General features: G+C 52.3%; 6 protein-coding genes across 6 annotated transcripts; 3 read left to right on the top strand and 3 right to left on the bottom strand.

Moving 5' to 3' along the window:
* Nucleotides 1-1,715: 1,715 nt before the first annotated feature.
* Z519_11786 (calcium/proton exchanger) lies at nt 1,716-3,606 on the top strand (the record flags this gene model as incomplete). Its single annotated transcript, XM_016769496.1, has 2 exons — nt 1,716-1,719; nt 1,775-3,606. The coding sequence occupies 2 exons, from the start codon at nt 1,716-1,718 to the stop codon at nt 3,604-3,606; spliced, it is 1,836 nt and encodes a 611-aa protein (XP_016614132.1).
* Nucleotides 3,607-4,998: 1,392 nt separating this feature from the next.
* Z519_11787 (uncharacterized protein) lies at nt 4,999-6,837 on the top strand (the record flags this gene model as incomplete). The annotated part of the gene is made up of 1 exon (XM_016769497.1): nt 4,999-6,837. One exon carries the CDS (start codon nt 4,999-5,001, stop codon nt 6,835-6,837), a length of 1,839 nt encoding a protein of 612 aa, XP_016614133.1.
* Nucleotides 6,838-9,992: 3,155 nt separating this feature from the next.
* On the bottom strand, nt 9,993-12,009 carry Z519_11788 (uncharacterized protein; the record flags this gene model as incomplete). Its single annotated transcript, XM_016769498.1, has 2 exons — nt 9,993-11,321; nt 11,431-12,009. 2 exons carry the CDS (start codon nt 12,007-12,009, stop codon nt 9,993-9,995), a joined length of 1,908 nt encoding a protein of 635 aa, XP_016614134.1.
* Nucleotides 12,010-12,863: 854 nt separating this feature from the next.
* Nucleotides 12,864-13,878, top strand: Z519_11789 (uncharacterized protein; the record flags this gene model as incomplete). The annotated part of the gene is made up of 3 exons (XM_016769499.1): nt 12,864-13,116; nt 13,286-13,512; nt 13,591-13,878. The coding sequence occupies 3 exons, from the start codon at nt 12,864-12,866 to the stop codon at nt 13,876-13,878; spliced, it is 768 nt and encodes a 255-aa protein (XP_016614135.1).
* A 188-nt stretch (nt 13,879-14,066) lies between these two features.
* Nucleotides 14,067-14,966, bottom strand: Z519_11790 (uncharacterized protein; the record flags this gene model as incomplete). The annotated part of the gene is made up of 3 exons (XM_016769500.1): nt 14,067-14,432; nt 14,491-14,792; nt 14,888-14,966. 3 exons carry the CDS (start codon nt 14,964-14,966, stop codon nt 14,067-14,069), a joined length of 747 nt encoding a protein of 248 aa, XP_016614136.1.
* Nucleotides 14,967-15,459: 493 nt separating this feature from the next.
* On the bottom strand, nt 15,460-17,401 carry Z519_11791 (uncharacterized protein; the record flags this gene model as incomplete). Its single annotated transcript, XM_016769501.1, has 3 exons — nt 15,460-16,521; nt 16,582-17,193; nt 17,249-17,401. The coding sequence occupies 3 exons, from the start codon at nt 17,399-17,401 to the stop codon at nt 15,460-15,462; spliced, it is 1,827 nt and encodes a 608-aa protein (XP_016614137.1).
* Nucleotides 17,402-18,020: the final 619 nt, after the last annotated feature.

An 18,020-nucleotide genomic window follows, 5' to 3' on the forward strand; every position in this document is an offset into this window, starting at 1 on the left:
AGGAAGAGACGGATCGATGTGACCCGGGTGAAATTTGATCGAGCCACGACAGCTCCGGCAGAAGAGCTAGCCTCGCAAAACCAAAAAAAAAAAAAAACTCCAAAACATCATCCTGAGTGTGGCGCATTGCTCACCCTGTCCATCCCAGAGACGTCAGAGAGGTCGACGGCAAGCAGCGCAAGCTACCGCAGATGTGGTGTTTGCGAAGAGGGTTGAGTGAGAATTTGGGCTCGTCAATCGACTAATTTGATAGCGCTTTCCCCTGGGGTCTGTGGCAACTCTTTACACGTGATATCACGTGGCATCAGGTGACAGGCCAAAGGCCGTGTGGGAGAAATTCACACATGAACAATAGTCTGCAGTTATTTGACTTCGGGGGAGAATTAGGAGGTGCTCGGTACTTTTTCTGCTGGTGCCTGGAGGGAATTTGACCATGTATCTCGTACTCGGTACGGAGTACCCAGTATTGTACTGTAAGCGACTGGCTCCACGAGAACTGGCGACGGAGAGATGTGGCGGTGCAGTGTGGCTGTATCCGTCTTTGTCCTCGTATCCCTTACTCCCTACCAGTCCTACTACTTACTGCTACTCGAACACGCTAACAACGGGAGTGCAGCGGTCCGAACACGCCCAAGTACCGAGGACACAGCCCTTCGCATCGACTTCGCATGGTGTTCGGGTCCCCTTCCTCTGCGAGGTAGCTATACCAGCTGACAGCAAGGAACCTTTGTGGCTGTCAATTCAAGCTTAACCCAAGAGGCGTCAAGCGTGACCAAGAATGTCCAAGAAGGCCCAAGCAATCACAGTTGGATTACGCCCAGCCGCCAATGGACAAACTAAGGCTTATGGCTCAAGACGGCTTCTTCCCTTCAAATCCAGCGGGATTCTCTCATTGTTACCTCTGCCTGATCAGTAGGCTCGCAGATTGTACCCAAAAGAGAGAGATGGGGACGGATTCCATCATCCCTGCTCCTACGAGTACAACAACAACCCTATTATGGCGGTGATGGGCAAAAAGCAATGACGCTGGATCGGCGACTGGATGATCCGCCCAGGAACGGAGGCCACACGGGATGCTGCGATAGGCCGGGAGCGAGCAGAGTGGTGGAGTTAGTGTGGCTTGCAGGGTGTGAGAGGGACCAGAAACACCAGAGAGACCGGGGGGAGAACAAAGTCATGATTTCATACATTCCCACCTCGCGAACATGGCCAAATAAACCCCTGGTTTGAAGATTGATTGTCTGATTGTCGGAACGCGCTGCGCGTTTGCTGCTGGTCCCAGGTGCTACTTAGACAAGTACCTCATGCTAGACCCTTCTCAGGAATGCTTTCATCCATTCATCTCTCCTCCGTCTCGCCAAGCAGCCGATGCTCTCACCGTCCCTTTTCAACTGGTCGGACGCCGTGGCTTTAATGCCCGATTCCCTGTTTTGCGTCCATCATCATCCTGCTTCTTCACCTTCAATTCCATCGCTTGTCACGCCATCGTTGCTGTTGTGTTTTCGCTGCTGATTTGAGGCTGTGCAGCCCGTTGGCAATCGACCACGTATTTTAAAGGCCGGGTCCGACACCACATTCCGTCTACCGTGACCCATTCACTCGCCACACTATTGTATCATAAACAACTCGGTGGCATCCTATGACAGCCACAGGGTCGCAATTCCAGACAACTGAGATATTCTTCTGTTAAGCGTCCGAGGTTGAGGTTCTGAACAATGCGTGAGTGAACTTGCAACGCCTCCCTTTCGCGTGCCGTATTCTGACCAGGGCGCAGACAAGTTTCGGCACCAGGCAAAAGTGGCTGCGTGGTACAACGATCCCAATGATGAATCCAATTTGCCCATCAAGAATCCCTTTGCGAAATGGAAACCCAATTCCAGGTCGAATTCGCTGCGTCGCATTGAGAATGGCGAAGGCAGCGGCTCACCCTTGACCACTACCAAAACAGATGACCCAAACAACTACCGCCCTTCTTCCTCAAGAGCGAGAGGCGCAGACTTCGGCGCACATTCGACAAAGAAACACGCAGCGACCACCCCAAACGCCACATCGGCCAGAGAGCCATGTTCGCCTGGTGACGATGTCGAATTGCCGCGATCTCTGAGTCCAGTTCACTCGGAGAGAGGTCTCAGAGACGAGTTCCCCAATGGGCCCAACGAAGACGGCATGAGCAGCGATACTTACACAATTGGCAAGCCTGGTCAAACAGACGAAGCAGGTTCCGTGCGGAACCGTAGCTCGGGTGATAAAAACCCAGAGAAGCACGGTCTCCAGGCCCTGTTCAGCGGCGAGTCCAAACAAGAGAAGGACGACAACAACGGTAAAGACAAACCTCAGTTTACCGCATGGAGCCAAATCCGGGCCACACTCTTCAATTCGTGGATCAATGTTCTTCTCATTGCATCCCCTGTCGGCATTGCCGTCTACTACGCCAAGGTCGATCCTGTCGCAGTGTTTGTCATCAACTTCATCGCTATCATCCCGCTGGCAGCCATGCTGAGCTATGCCACCGAGGAGATTGCCCTGAGAACCGGCGAGGTTCTTGGGGGACTACTCAACGCCTCCTTCGGCAACGCAGTCGAGTTGATTGTTTCCATCATCGCCTTGGCCAAAGACCAGGTTTTGATCGTCCAAACTTCCCTGATTGGCAGTATGCTCTCCAATCTTCTGTTGGTCATGGGCATGTGCTTTTTCTTCGGTGGAGTCAATCGCGTTGAGCAAGCGTTCAACATTACAGTGGCTCAAACTGCTTCCAGCTTGCTCTTTTTAGCAGTCAGCAGCTTAATTATTCCCACCGCGTTTGAGCAATGGGCTCGGACCGGAAATAATACTGGTAACACGGAAACCGCGACTACCGAGAATGCCAAACCTGGAGTGGCACAACTGAGCAGAGGAACGGCCATTCTTCTCCTTATTGTCTATGCCTGCTATCTCTTTTTCCAGCTTAAGAGTCACTCGGCAATCTACAACGCACCCAGTGCGAAGAATGAGACACGAGATGTGGGCACCAAGTTCAAGAATGCGGTCATTCCCGAAAAGCTGCGCTCTAAGAAGGCACCAGAAGCTGAGATGTTGGACCCGGAAGATGACGAGACTGAGCAGCCCCAACTCTCTATATGGGTTGCTGTGCTTACACTGGCAATCTCCACTGTCCTTGTCGCACTCAATGCCGAGTACTTGGTCGATTCAATCAACTCCATCACCTGTGGCGGCGGCATCTCCAAAAACTTTGTCGGTCTCATATTGCTCCCTATTGTTGGTAACGCCGCCGAACACGCAACTGCGGTAACGGTGGCTGTCAAGGACAAGATGGACTTGGCCATCGGTGTTGCCGTGGGATCCAGCATGCAAATTGCGCTGCTTGTGCTTCCATTTGTTGTTGTTTTGGGCTGGATCATTGGTAAAGACGACATGACTCTATTCTTTGACGGCTTCCAAATCGCCGTATTATTTGTGGCCGTCTTGCTTGTCAACTACTTGATAAGCGACGGCAAATCACACTACCTCGAGGGTATCTTACTGATGACTCTCTACATCATCATTGCAGTCGCCGCCTGGTTCTATCCTACCGCCCCTGGCCTCAGCGACTGCCCGGCTGGCTCATGATTGCTCTCCTTTGTACACTATTCCCACCTTGTTAAACTGACTTCGGGAGCGAGCCAACCAATAACAGTTCGGCACGGGATGTCAACGAGACTTGGTGGTTTGATTTTCTCAAAAACCACTTCATACATCTTCTAATCAAACTCATCAACGTCGCCATGTCCTCCCAATTGGAACATTACAATGACGGCTCAACAAGCGGTCCCAACTCCACACATCAAGTCGCTATACTTTTTAGCGACGGTCTCAAAACCCTCCAGCACCTCGAACCGCAGCTTCCTGGTGAATGACGCGTCGAAACGCGACTGTCAGCCTCTCCAAGAGCAAACGCGCCAACCCACTCATCCACTAAGCGGAGACGTCGTCACCACCGCTCGATCCGTGAACCTGCTCGGCAGAACAAAGCTCAACCAATCTCTTAACGAAGCACTTACGCGGCAGCCATTGATGGGCCATCTCCACCACCGCGTAGAGAGACACAGGCGCGGATTCTTCAGCTCCGAGAGTCCCCAAGGAAGATTTTTGAAAAGATTTGAACTTCCAGCAATGTCTCTTGTGCTCAGAAGATATTTTCCATGGTGAAGAGCACTCGGGTACACGTCTTGTTGCGAGAGCCATTGAAGACAGAAGCATTGAAGCTGATATGACGTTGACACTTTGGATACGTTATGGCACGCAAGTCTCCACTTGCCTGTCAGCAGCCTCGAATGGGCATTTTCGTTTCAGGGGGGAGGACTGGGGACTACGACCATAGAATACAAGTGCAAATCTGGGCTAGTATTTTGATCCTTGGAACACGGGTAATGACGAAAGGCACGGCTTGCGTCACAAATAACGTCGTCCATTTTTTGTGATGCTTTTACCTCCTGCTTTTTTCTTTTATTTCTCCTTTGAAAGTTCCGTAGCACAGGTCTGTCTGGTCTCCTGGGCTTTCCAGGGGAAAAGGGTGTTCAGCCCTGTCTGCCAGCACCATGCTGTGGGATTACCAGGCCTACCGTGAGCACAACCTGGAAATTTCATGAGACCTCGGCAATTGCTACGCTTCTCAGCTTACATACCTACTGGGTACTACGCATGCGACCACGACACCCCTCAATCAACCAACGGATTAGTTTTTGATGATGATTTGCAGTCACCTACTCGGCGGAACCAGCGGAGCATTGGTTTCCCCCCTTGCCGCTATTCGTCAGAGACTCGTCAGAGGAGCAAGCTTACTAGGTTTAGCATCTTTTTAAACGCGCCGCTTACCCAGCCCTCACAGCCTCGCGTTTTCCCTACATCTTGCTTTTCAATTGAGAATTTTGGCTAGACTAAAAAAAAGCCCTCCCCGCCTCTTTGGATAGTGGTAAGATAGGTAATAATAAAATCAAACGTGGACAACGAATCCTGTGTCCAATGGTGAGTCCCGGCGGCAACAAAACAACCCTAGCAAGATATCTCTTCACCCGCCTTCGCCAGTCCGGTGTGCACGCCATCCATGGCGTCCCGGGCGACTTTACTCTCAAGGCGCTTGACTACCTTCCCCAAGCCGGGGTGAAATGGATTGGCACCTGCAACGAGCTGAACGCCGGCTACGCCGCGGATGGATATGCGCGGGTGCGCGGGCTCGGCGCCCTGCTCACCACGTATGGCGTCGGCGAGCTGAGCGCCATCAATGCCGTCGCGGGCAGCTTCAGTGAACATGTCCCCGTGGTGTCGATCGTGGGGACCCCGCAACGGCGGCTGCAGCATGAGAGGAAGAACGTCCACCATACCCTCGGCGATGGCCGACCGAGAGTGTTTGCGGAGATCGCCAGGCATGTTACGGTCGCGCAAGCCAATCTTGTTGATGAAGCCACCGCGCCGAGAGAGATTGATATGACGATCGAGACCGCGCTGAGGGAGAGCAGGCCGGTGTATATTGAGCTGCCAGCGGATATGGTGGGGAAGGAGGTCGACGGGGAGAGGCTGGAGCAGCCGCTTAACACGGACAGATCGAGTAGTGGCGACGAGAACCGCGATGACGCACTCGTTGATGATCTGTTGCAAAGGATATATTCCGCGAAACAGCCGTTACTGCTCGTCGACAGTGGCGGCGGCGTCCGGCAACTGCGGCCCGAAATCAACGACTTTGTCAAGGCGTCTGGGATTCCTACTCTCTGCATGCCCTCTGGAAACGGCATGGTCGAGCATTCGCTCCAGAACTACTACGGCGTCCACTCCGGCCCCGTGGGACAGATCGACACGATGCCGTATGTACAGGGAGCAGATCTGGTGATAGCCTTTGGGCCAATGTTCTCCGACACGCAGACGCTGTCGTGGAAGGTCGTGCCGGACGCAGCGAGGACGATCACGCTGGAGAAGAACTCCATCCACGATCCGGCCCAGCCCACAAATGGCGGGACGAAGAGGGATATCGATCTGAAGCGACTTCTTGCCCGGTTGACGCGGCGGATTGATCGCTCGGGCGTCACCTCGCCCGATGTGACATCCTTGGGCAATTTTCGAACAATCCAGGCGCCTGCTTTCAGACAAGCCAGCGTCGACCTCGACGCACCTATCGACCAGACATCTTTCTACCTCCGCCTCAGCGCATACCTTCGCCCCTACGACAACGTGGTCCTTGGCAATGCAACCCCGATTCTCGGCGGTCGCGACCTGGTCCTCCCTCACGGAGCGCAGATCACTGCTTCAGGTCAGTGGTTCTCCATAGGCCACATGCTCCCTCTCACAATGGGTGCGAGCTTAGCCCGGCAAAGACAACAACAAGAACGACCCCCAGGATGGAAAGGTGGGGTTGGAAGAACCATCCTCCTCGATGGCGACGGCGGGTTCCAAGTCACCGCCCAGGAACTGGGGACCATGATCCGCTACAGGATCCCTGTGACCATCTTCCTCATCAACAATGCCGGATACGCCTACGAGAGACAGATCCACGGTATGCACGAGGACTACAACGACCTGGCGCCCTGGCGGTATCAAGAGCTGGCCCGGACGTTTGGGGCAAGCGAGGCACAGCTGCTTTCCCCAACCACACCGCAACGATCGTCGTCCTCCGAAGCAATTGCCGCTGATGACGACTATCCCGTACGAAGCTACGAGATCTCGACGTGGCGGCATCTCGATCGGTTGCTTGCTGACGAGCAGTTTTGCGAGGGTCGAGGGCTGCACTTTGTCGACGTCAGGATGGGCAAGTTTGATGTGCCTGAGAAATTCAAGGTCGTTTTTCAGAGGGCCGGGGAGTCGTTGGGTTAGATCTTGCATCCGTAGAAACATGCCGCCAGTCGTGGCTTTGAGGGTAGGTGGCCATAAGATCATTATCGACGCCGTGGGGTCTGGAAAAAGCATCCACTATGGGAACTATCCCTCACATCATGCGCGAGGCTCGTCTTGGGGATGAGACAGGACAGGAGAGACAGTCTCAAAGAAGAATATAACTGGTTCCACTCAATGTGCACAAGAGGGATTATGTATCAAGGTAACCCCGAGGGAATGTCTTCATGTACATGGGACGAGGAGTAGTCGAGAAGCGGCGAAGCGCAAGGCGCTGGCACTTGTAGATTGGTCTTGTTGTGAAGGGGTGCTGATCGACGTGTAAGATGGACGCCCGTGTCAGAGATGACAAACATGGAGGTAGAAGGCAAGGGGGCCCAATGGAGGCTGTTGTTGCTGCCGCCGTAATCGCACAAGGGACAATGCTAGGCCTAGCAGTAAATGGCAAAGAAAGACTGCTGCTGAGACTGAGATCGCTGGATTCGAGAAACAGGGAGACAGGAGGCTTTAAAAAAGCAATGCTCACTACGTAGTCAGTGGCCATGCCTGCTTCTGCGCCAACTTCAGCTTCAACTCTGCAGCGAAGCGTAGCCGCTCATTGCCGATAGTGTCTCTGCACGCATCCCGAAAACTGTCTCCTGGACATATTACTGCTCAGCGAGCAGCAACCCAGCATGTAGCTCAGTAGGCGATGAAGGCGCGGTGGTGCCAAGAGATGTCTATATTGCTTAATCGGGCTAGTCCAACAAAAGTGTGGACGCCATGTTTACATTCCAGAGTACTAGTACTTGTAGCGCTACCTAGATAGACTGTCAAGGCCCGATCATATCATCAGTTCGCAGCTAGTTGTTCGACATTCATCCATTACGGTGGCCGACGGCGCTTTTCAAAGGAGTTGGGTTGACTGTGAGCCTGTGCAGGGAACAAAACACCAACATCTTTTGCCCTCCCCCTGGGTTTCCCAGTTCCAGATCCCACGCGCGGTTACTGCTGCGACTGGTCCTCGGTAGTTGGAAATCACCGTTCGACATGCCTAGCTGGCTTGCGAGCCGGACTGGCAGTTAGAAGGTTCGTTGCTTCATAGCATAAGTGAAGATTTGAGTGGGAATGTGTTGCCGCTGATAGCCAAGCCGTGAAGCTGCGAAAGTGTACAGATGGGACACGACAGTAAGAGTAACGAATAGCTCTCGGCCCCGGTCACGGAACTCTACTAGCCAAAGGTCATCAAAAACACACCAGGTAGATCACAACTTTTAAGAACGGATTTGTGTAATATTGGTCTGCGAACGGACAAACATGATGGTCGATGTCTTCCGAATACCACAGCTCCCACAAAAGAAATGAAGAAATGTGCGATGGAGAGACTGCATGATATACACTCATTCTCGCACGTCTGTACTTGATGCCATGCTAGGACAACGACTCTCGAAGTTTCCCTCCTGGGACTTTCCCATTAAATTGTCGGACTCTCCTTGCTTGCGACTAAGATAAGCCAGTGGCCCGTCGAGCATGTCAGCCACATCAATCCCTTGTTGAGATCCAAAGGCCGCGAAAGCCAGAGAGGAATCAAAGTCATGGAATACTGAGGATGATGAACCGTTACATCTGCGGTCGCGTATGGCGGAGTCAGAAGTGTGTAAGTGGGGGGAAAGTTCTTTCCAGGGACCGGCCTGGGAGACAGTTGCTTGCCCTTCAGGTGTTGCAAACAGCTCTTGCGTATGTCCTTTCTCTTCGGATCACGGTGTCCGTCCTTCGACACAATAACTTGTGCTGGTCACCCGCTGACCAGAGTGAGCCTCGTGAGTCCCACGGTATGGAATCCTTTCCTGCGCAGCATAGTAAGACGTCGAATCTCTCGTCACAGCGGTATATTCGAGGAGATGTAGTAGAAGAAGGTACAGCAATGATGTCGACAAGGGTGTTGTGTCGGTGCAGATGGATTGTCGGACGCGTACATAAAAGAACAGAGCCGACCGCAGGGCTGCGAAGGACTCTGAAATGTGATTGTAAAAGAATATTTTTTTTGTGTGTGTGTGTGTGAGAGAGAGAGAGAGAGAGAGAGCTTCTGCCAGCTTAGGAGGTTGGAGGGGTGTTGATCACAGGGTGAGGGCTGGTGAGGCTGCGCCTTGGAGATTGGAGATTTTAATCCACGCTTCAAGCCATCTGGATCTCGTTCTGGGTATTTGAGCCTTCTCTGGAAGATCATGGCCTCAAGCGTATTGGCCTCAATGTGGAAGATGGAAGATTCGTTCTTTTGCAAGAGGGAGTCCAACGACTCCGACACCGACTCACAGACTTTGGCACTCCTTTCACTGCGCCAGGCCTTCTTCGACGATTACACCGTAGAAGGTGAGCTCTGCTGCTGCTCGCCGTCAACCCGGAAATCCGTGTGAGCAAGACGCTGTCATCTCCTGCCCTTTGGCATGGGCCAACCGTCCGCTTCTCTTCGCAACCTCGCCATCAACCCTCGACTTCAACACCAACAACAACAACAGCAGCAGCAACAGCAGCTATATGGCGGCTTACCACGACTTTGTAAACTTCCCTAGCTTCAAGCTTCAGCCATTCGACCCCCGCCAGGCGTAACTCGCGCCTCCTCCCATGGCAGCAGGAGGTGTTGCACCACCAGACGTCGTTCGAACGAGCATCCGTTCTTAGAACGCAGTCCGCGAGTTGAGAGACAACTTCGGGCCTCTGTCCACATTCCACGTCCGAGTTAATGAGAGCGGGGAGGGTTTCTGTAAGTGATGGCAATTAATAATAAAAAAGTATCGTGATGCTTGCCTAACTATTAGCAAGTTGCAGAATGCCGGGGAGTGGAAACCGCCGGGTGGACCAGAGGGCCACTCCCGTCGTCGTCTAATGTACAAGGAAAGACGCGACTGGCTACAAACGCGTGATATGAAGCAATCTACCGAGTAAGCAAATCGCGCTAAGACTGAGCCGAGGTTGAGCTAGGTCTCTCGATGTCTGAGTGCATAAAGCGGCAAATCCACGACAAGTCAATGAATTTACCTAGGTACTCTAGCCACAATGTAGAGCATGGACTTCTACTAATAAAGCTAGCCCTTCGCAAATCCCAGTTCAGGCGCAACGAACCAACCTGCCAACGCAAGGTTGTTGCAAGGTTGTCGCGTCTAGAAATTTATATCGAAACTTGCTCTCCTCTTAACGTGTCCGTCCAGAGACGTCGACCTCCTGCTGCGATTCGTGCCTCTCGTCAAAGTTCGAGCAATCGATAGGGTCGGCGTCGCTAGCAACGCTCGCGCCTCGTCCTCCTCTTGCTCCTCTTCATCAAAATTTTCCTCGTCGCTCGAACCCGGAGCGTAGACAGCTGCCTCGTCTTTGTCAAGGTCCTCTTGCTTTTGCAGGCGGGGCAGGCGAGCGGGCCAAATGAGCAAGCAGGACAATATAGAAAAGACTATCCCTGTGAAAAATGTCGCCCTCAGGCTCAACGCATACGCATCAATGACCTGTTTCTTGTGCACCGGGTCCAAATCTCGGATTGAGCGGATCGATTCTCTGACCGTACGGATGATATGTTCCTTGGTCGCCGTGTTGGGTGCCGTGACGTATTTGTTCAAGTATATAGGCAGCGCATTTTGCAACACCCAGCTGCTCAGGGCCACACCCATGATTGAGCCGAGATTGCGGATCAGACCAAGTGTGGTAGTAGCCACTGCTTGGTCCTCTTGAGAGTTTAGCGCTAGGACTGCAATAGTGCCTGCTGGGAAGAAGAAACCTTGGCCAATCTGGACAAAAGGAATGAGGTAAGGGACAAGCGAGGTTGGCGTGTCCGCTGACAAGCACATCACAGCCATAGCACCACCAAGTCCCATGATTGAACCCAGCACCATGGGCGGCCTCATCCGTCGTGTGAGAGTGATGTAGACTCCTGCTAAGAGGCCGGTGATGCTAGCACCGACTAAAGGAGGGACGAGGTAAAGGCCGGAAGTGGTGGGCGATGTTTGTCGGACTGCCTGGAGATATAAAGGAACATTGAACAGAATGGTATTGGTGAGCATCGAGGCCAGGAAATTGCTCCCAATCACATTCGCAACGGGGGTCGTAGAAAACAGCCTTAAAGGGAGAATAGGTCGCTCGGCTGTCCGCTCCACAAAGATCAGGGAGGTGCCTGCAATGCCAGAAACCACAAGGCTGCTGATGACAAAAGGGTGTGTCCATGTGAATACGTTGCCGCCCAGGTTCACTCCAAGAATGAGACCGGTGACCGTGGTAATCAGTCCAATCGTCCCATAAGTGTCGAAGCTTTTGAAGGCTTCGCGGAGGGTCTTCCCTTGTGTCTTTGCAAAATTTGGACCGAGGTTATCTGGGCAAGAAAAAATGGCAAGAACACCGTAAACGACGATGAAAGGTAGCTGTAGGAAGAAAGCAGCGCGCCAGCCGAAATAGTCGCAAAGAAACCCCCCTAGGGCGGCACCCAGCCCATTGCCTGCTCCATATGCCTGAATGTGCCGTAATGTTAGCAGAGAAGGAGATCATGTTTCGAGGGCACAGACTGGAGGGTATAAGAGCGGCCGGGTGAGGGCTGCGCACCGAGCAGAGAAAACGTACCAAATTGAAATAACTTTGATAGATGCCCCTGTACTCGATTTTGACAATGTCACTCGTCAAGATCCCACCCAGAGCAACCATACCTCCGGCGCCCAATCCACTTACTGCTCTGGCGGCGATAAAACTGCCAATGCTGCCAGCCGCGCCACACCATACGGTGCTAGCGAAGAACATGACGATCGCAAACAGCAACGCTGGCCGTCGACCGATAGTGTCGGAAACGCGGCCGTAGATAGGCTGGAACACTGTCGAGGTCAAATAAAACACAGTACTCAGCCAGGAAGCAGCGTTCGACGCTTCGAAGTAGGAAGTAATGACGGGGTGAGAAGATGCCATTAAGGTGGTGTCAAAGAACGCAATGGAGCAGCCAAAGATTATGCTCCAGAACAGAAAATGAAAGCGAGGGCCCGAGATACAGTCCCGATGGTGAACATCTGAGCGGTTCCTATGATTCCGCTTGGGAAGCAAACTGGTGGTTTCGGTCGGCTGAGGACCAGTCTGCTCTTCGACGCCGGCTGCAATATATGGCGCCGGCGTTGCCACCGGGTTGATTGAGGGTCTGTTGTCGTCCCTCTTCATGGTCGGCGTGATTTTTGCCAGCCAAGTCTTCTAGAGTCAACTCTGCAGTGGTGAGTGCAGACGCCAGGCAAGGACTGGGGACCGTATTTAACCATTTTGCTGCCAGGTCACACGTCATACAGTCATAAAGAAGCCTCAAACACCAGCAAGCAGGTGCGGCCCTGGTGGCCACAATTGATCCTTCCAGCTGAGGGGCAACAACAGCGCGCCAGCCGCATGAGGGTTACCATGTGGCGGGATATAGGGCTGGAAATAATAACATGCTGACCATGCCCCATCTGGTATCCAGCCGGGATGACTGTGCAAATGGCTCAGGGTCTTGAAATACCATAATCAACAGTGTAGTTTCGCAGAGAGCCTGCTGATGTTCTGATCTCAGAAGTACAAAGCCCCTGTGACTGTTCCAAGACGGTGGTTGCGAATGGTAACGGCTGACCACCAGATTTGCAGATCCGCTGGGGAGACCAAACGTTTCCAAAGTACGGAGTGCTGGGGCAGAAAATCGTCCTGCGGCACGCCTCAACTGCCCCTTGCATTCCAGGCGATAACCGAGATTGACATACAGCCAATAACAAAATGGGTGCATCTCAGTAATCAGAGGACGCCAAAGATAGAGAGGATGGAGAAGAGCGATGCGAGGAAGCGGGAGGCGGGGAGGCGATGTCGACTTCAAATGACGGCACCGACTGCTATGTCCGCGAATTAGATAATGGAAATGCTAGTTACGCCCTTCCAGTGGCGCCCCGGCGGCGTCAATGGCGGCGGTAAAACACGTTCCAGCTTTGACTTCTTCGTTTGAGATATAATCTCGAGACCTGGGCCCTCACCGTGTTCCGGGTGAGGAGGAGAGGAAAATGAATCTGAAACTCCCTCGAGCCCTGCGCATCGCCATCCTTGAGTGCGATACTCCGCTCCCGGAGACTAAGAAGAGATTTCATGGTTATGGCGGTGTGTTTGAGTTCTTGCTCCGGTCAGGGGCCAGAGCCTTGGGTCGAGCCGACTTGGATCCCGACAATAGCCTCGAGTTCTCCTTCTGGCAGGTTGAGTTGAACCCGGACCAGTATCCCGATCCCGATGAGGTTGACGCCATTTTGATTACGGGTTCCAGTAAGTGTCATGGTCATCTTTGTGTTGTTGCGGTGGCCCCCTGTGAGAAGGGGACAGGATGTAGGCAGTGGGACGAAGAATCGAACGTCATGTTCTTTCTTGCCCGTAGCATGGTCGACATGCTGATGGTTGAGGAGCGATCGGCGCTGATGTGGGAGCATCAATCCAGGACACGACTCCTTCGCCGACACGCCCTGGATCAACAAGCTGGTCGACTATACAGCGAAGATCCTGTCCGAAACGAGTGTCCGTGTCATCGGCGTGTGCTTCGGCCACCAGATCGTGGGGCGGGCATTGAAAGCTGATGTTGGGCGGAATCCCGAGGGCTGGGAGGCAGCTGTGAATGATGTCCAGCTGTCCGAGAAGGGCAAGGAAGTGTTTGGTGTTGACAAGATTGTATGTTGTGTAACCTGCGCTACCTGCGCTAAATCCTGCGCAACATCACCACATCCCTCTGACAAGATTGCTGGATAGCGTCTCCACCAAATGCACCGCGACTGTGTCTTCTACTATCCAGAAGGCGTAGAGGCGCTCGGCTCCTCTCCTGTCTGCAAGGTCCAAGCCATGTATTCGCCAAAGCGACTCCTGACCGTGCAGGGCCACCCCGAGTTCAACCAGGAAATCATGACCGAAATCATCAACACGCGACATGCTACAGGTATTTTCGATGACAAGGCATATAAGGAACATATGAAGAAAGTCGATCTGCCGCATGATGGGTTGATTGTTAGTCAAGCATTTCTGAAGTTCTTGTTGGAGTAGCAGAGATGGAGCGTATCAGGGTTGGATTGGTTTCACTCCTTGGTCTATAGAAATAGACTGTCCTTGGCCGTGAGTGTGCTTATTTCCAGCTATAAACACACTCACAACGAAGCCCCGTATCTATACATGCGTGTTTTCTCGCGAGTCTCCGATTCCTCCGTCTATGCAAGGCATGCACTACGGAAGCCTCAAGGGACCATCCTGTCAGCATCCGCCGCGCCAGCAGGTATCCTGCCCTCCGCGAGATCTCTCTCGATTCTTTCAATCTCCTGAAAACTTTTGGCATTCTGAATCATCATTTCCACTCTCTTCTTCTCGGACTCGGTCAACCGCGTGCGGACCCCCTTTTGAGTAGCTGCGACCTTGCCGTTGACCCCGGTTGTCGAAACGTCAAATGTCCGGCTCTTTAGTCCCTTGATCTTCGTAGCCAGTTCGGTGGGCGCTTCCGCAGTGCCAAATAGCTCGTTGGCCCTCTCACGTTCCGCTTGGCGCACCTTCTGGAAGTCGAGGAATCGCAGCGAGGGAATCGCCCAGATAAGGTAAAGCCTGTAATGCTGCAGAATCGAGTCAATATGAGGGTTTCAAGCCTTTGGATTCATGGTCCAGCCTCACCTCTTTCTTGGTGACCGGATTCTCCAACAAACTCAGGTGAGTTAACGCTCCGCAGCCGGTCAAACCCTCCAGATCAGCGAGCTCCTTGACATGATTTGACGTCAAGACGAGGGTTGTCAGATTGGGTATTTGTTCTGCTATTCTCTTGTCCACGTTTTGTATTCGATTTCGCGCACAGAGCAGGGTATTCAATCTAGGAGACAGGGGAAAATTGGAGATGGTGGTGATGTCGTTGTCGGTAAAGTCGATTGCGTCTTGCGGGCCTGCAACGCCCAAGTTCTCGATGGTGGGGATTTTATGGCCTATACGGTTTGCACAAAGAAAGGCGCGTGTGGTCAACTATGCTCTTGCCAGTTCGGAGAAATCAAAGTGTAGCATCTGCTCTTCTCAGACATACCTCGGAGGTCGAGTTCACGCTCTTTGAGAGGGTTCAAGTAGGACAGGGAATTATGGATGAGGTCCGCTGTGAGCCTCATTGCTGTGGCAGCTGTAGTGCTTCGGGCTGGTTCTGTCAACTGCAAGAGTCGCCGCAGGTTGGACGTGCTGTGAGATGTCAAGATTTTTGCGACTGACTTGTGATTGGCCAGGGAACTACCTCAGCCTCGTCGATGCCCACGAGGCTGAAAATTGCCAGCCTCGGCCCTAAACAAGGCTGTGGGTAAGGCTGAAACATCAGCACCACCTTAATCTACCAACTACGCAGGTATTATGGCGGTAGCCAGATTGGTTTTATGAAGACCTGTGTTCATTTTATATGGACTACTGCGGACACTAGATCAGGGCCCACATGATTTCCAAGGAGGACCCCTAAAAGGAATGAAAAGTTAGCTTGCGGAAGGGGAAGTGTGTTCGCAGTGCACTCTCATTTGAAATGAAAGCACCGCGACCGATGGCCTCATTAATGTCTGTTTCACTCCATGAATCGGTTGACTTCTGTCATCTTACGCTCTTCCCAGGTGTGGCTTTCTGCTACAAGTAAAGTCTCTCCTTCTGAAGAGGGAACATCGAAATTGACTTGTCCGAGCTGAACGCAATTCTCCCGAACGGGGCTTCGGGCTGAATATCTTGAAGTCGAATCCAATAATCTTTAAGCAGTCTTCCCCTTTCATCGCCTTCGAGTACGCTTGCAGCGCTCTCGGTGTTTATAAATGGAGAGTCCCTGGTAAGGGTTGAAACATTTCCAAGGACTTCCGGGACCTGTAACCAAAATCGCACTGCGATAGTGACAATCGCGCAGGCACAAAGCACAACGACGGCAGCAAGGTATGGCACGAGCCAACCAATGTGGAGCCGGTATACCTGCGGCGTCACGTATCGCCAACTCGCACTAGTCTTGGTCATGATCGATTTGTCCTGGTATGTATTGTCGATGCTTCCGCCAGTGATGATTGGAGGGGCTATTGTCGATCGCAAGAAGGTGTTGAAAACCAAGGCTAGTCTCTTTTCGAAGACCTCAATAGGGATTTCATGCATCGTAACAGCATATTCAAGGAGTGCTTCACTGGTGAAAGCCGTGGTGGGATCATACATAAAGACTTCTTGAGGAGTGGATGTTGTAACATGTTGACTTCCGAAGATGAGCGAAATGGCGTCTAGTTTGAGATACATTTCGGAGGGAACGTAGTCAAACTCGGTCAAATTGGAGGATATGTGCGGCAGCTGCGACGCCCGAACCGCTGTTGCCACACATGCCAATTGGCCATTGTCGGTGTGTCGGGAGCAGCTGATTTCAACTTCGAGATATTGCATCGTGAGATTGCAAACCGTCAAAGAATCAGTTATATCTTGTTCCGGTGTTGAACCATAACCCCGAGATCCAAAAAGGATTTGCCTGGCATCTGCGGACGAAGCGGTATCGTTATCCTGAAATATCTGTGACCGATCTGAGTTCATCTCCGGAGTGGCGAAAAAGAACCCCGTAGATATCATAGAGAATGGACTTTCGGATGCATTGTATAACTGATACGTGGGCCCAAACTGCTGGAACCAAGCCGTTTCGTTGGCTCCGGAGAGGATAATCCAATCAGAGCACTATCATGACATAAATGAGTCAGTCTTCGACTAGTTGATAGTCTAGCGGGGGAATCATACATGTAACACATGATAGTTGGTTTCTAGCGTGAAGCTCAGATTTCCCACTCCCCTGGAAGGGAGTTGCCGAAGGGGAACTCCGATGATGGACTCATATGGGGGAATTTCATCCGTAGGCACTTCAATCCATCTTTGGGGGTCGGCTGGATTAAAGGCTGGAAGCAGGTGGAGCGCTGGGATTCGAACATTTCCCCAGGAGTCTGTTGTTGACCTTGTAATCGCTGAATCAATGCCTCCAAGCTGTGCGACAATGTTGGCAAAGCTAGAGCCGGAACTCGTGCCATTGGAGTACTGCAGGGCTGCATCGGGCGAGAACAACGCTGCTCCGAATAATGTCGAAACCAGTGGACGATACATGGTGTATGACGATGCACCCTGAAATGCCTCGTACCACGGAGTTACTCGAGGATCAGATACCATATATTTGATGTCCACATTCTCCTCGGCGAAGGTTGGTTCCAAAGTGATAGCACGAAGAACTGCTTGGCCCCCAACCGGATTGAGGCTCCACAGAAGAAAGAGACAGAGTGTTGAAAGGCCAAATAAGCGCAATATATAAGCAGATTTCATGGCACCAAACACCGTCTGGCTGCCGAGCAGTTGCTCAAGCACCTGCAACTGAATGTCAGTTCAAGCCTCGCGCATTGGAGTGCCTCATATCACGTACGCCTATGGTGGTACCATGCTGAGCCCTCTCATGGGCCTTGGCCTTGAGCATGCTGCCTACCACGGCGGCAAATACCAAGGGCCAGATTGTGGGTGCTACTTTTGTGGCCTGGATAACTTCCGCTGCCCATAGCGTCTGTGGTTTATTCCTCATATGAATGATGAACCCACCGAGAACTTGTGGAGAATAAGCTTTGCATTTCTCTAAGCAGGACCAAGAGAGCCAAATACGGCTTCGGACTAACCTGCGAATAAAAGTGACACAAGCAGGAGGCAAATGTCCAATATAACTCTTGAAAAGCGGTGGCCAAAGGAAAGCTTAAGCTGCAACGGTGCCTGAGGCCATCCTGGAGCAGAGGAAGGCGTGTATGTTTGAGATGTTGCTGATGCAATATAGGCTCTTCGACCTTGCATTTATCAGCCACCTTCTTTTGAAATCTAGAATTAATTAACACCTTTGACCTTGGAATTCCGCTTTGACGTGTCTGGCTGCTCAGAGCATTGAGTGGTTGGTGATGACATGTCGCTTGCCACTGTATGCTGAGAGACGTACTGGAAGGTAGGCAGTTTAAAGTGCGGGGGTTCCTTCCTTATGTGTTGCTAGAATGGAGACTATCTAGAACAGCAGGGCGGTCCATGCTAGTCGCCCCTGCGTGTATATAAATATGTCCTCTTCAAAGGCCGACCAAAAGGTGGTGAGATTTCGGGCTCTCATTTTTCGCAGCCGAGTGCCCTATTACGCGGTGCTCTGCATCAGCAGTGTTAATATCACT

The sequence above is a fragment of the Cladophialophora bantiana genome (genome assembly GCF_000835475.1).
Source record: "Cladophialophora bantiana CBS 173.52 unplaced genomic scaffold supercont1.24, whole genome shotgun sequence".
Classification (NCBI taxonomy): Eukaryota; Fungi; Ascomycota; class Eurotiomycetes; order Chaetothyriales; family Herpotrichiellaceae; genus Cladophialophora; species Cladophialophora bantiana.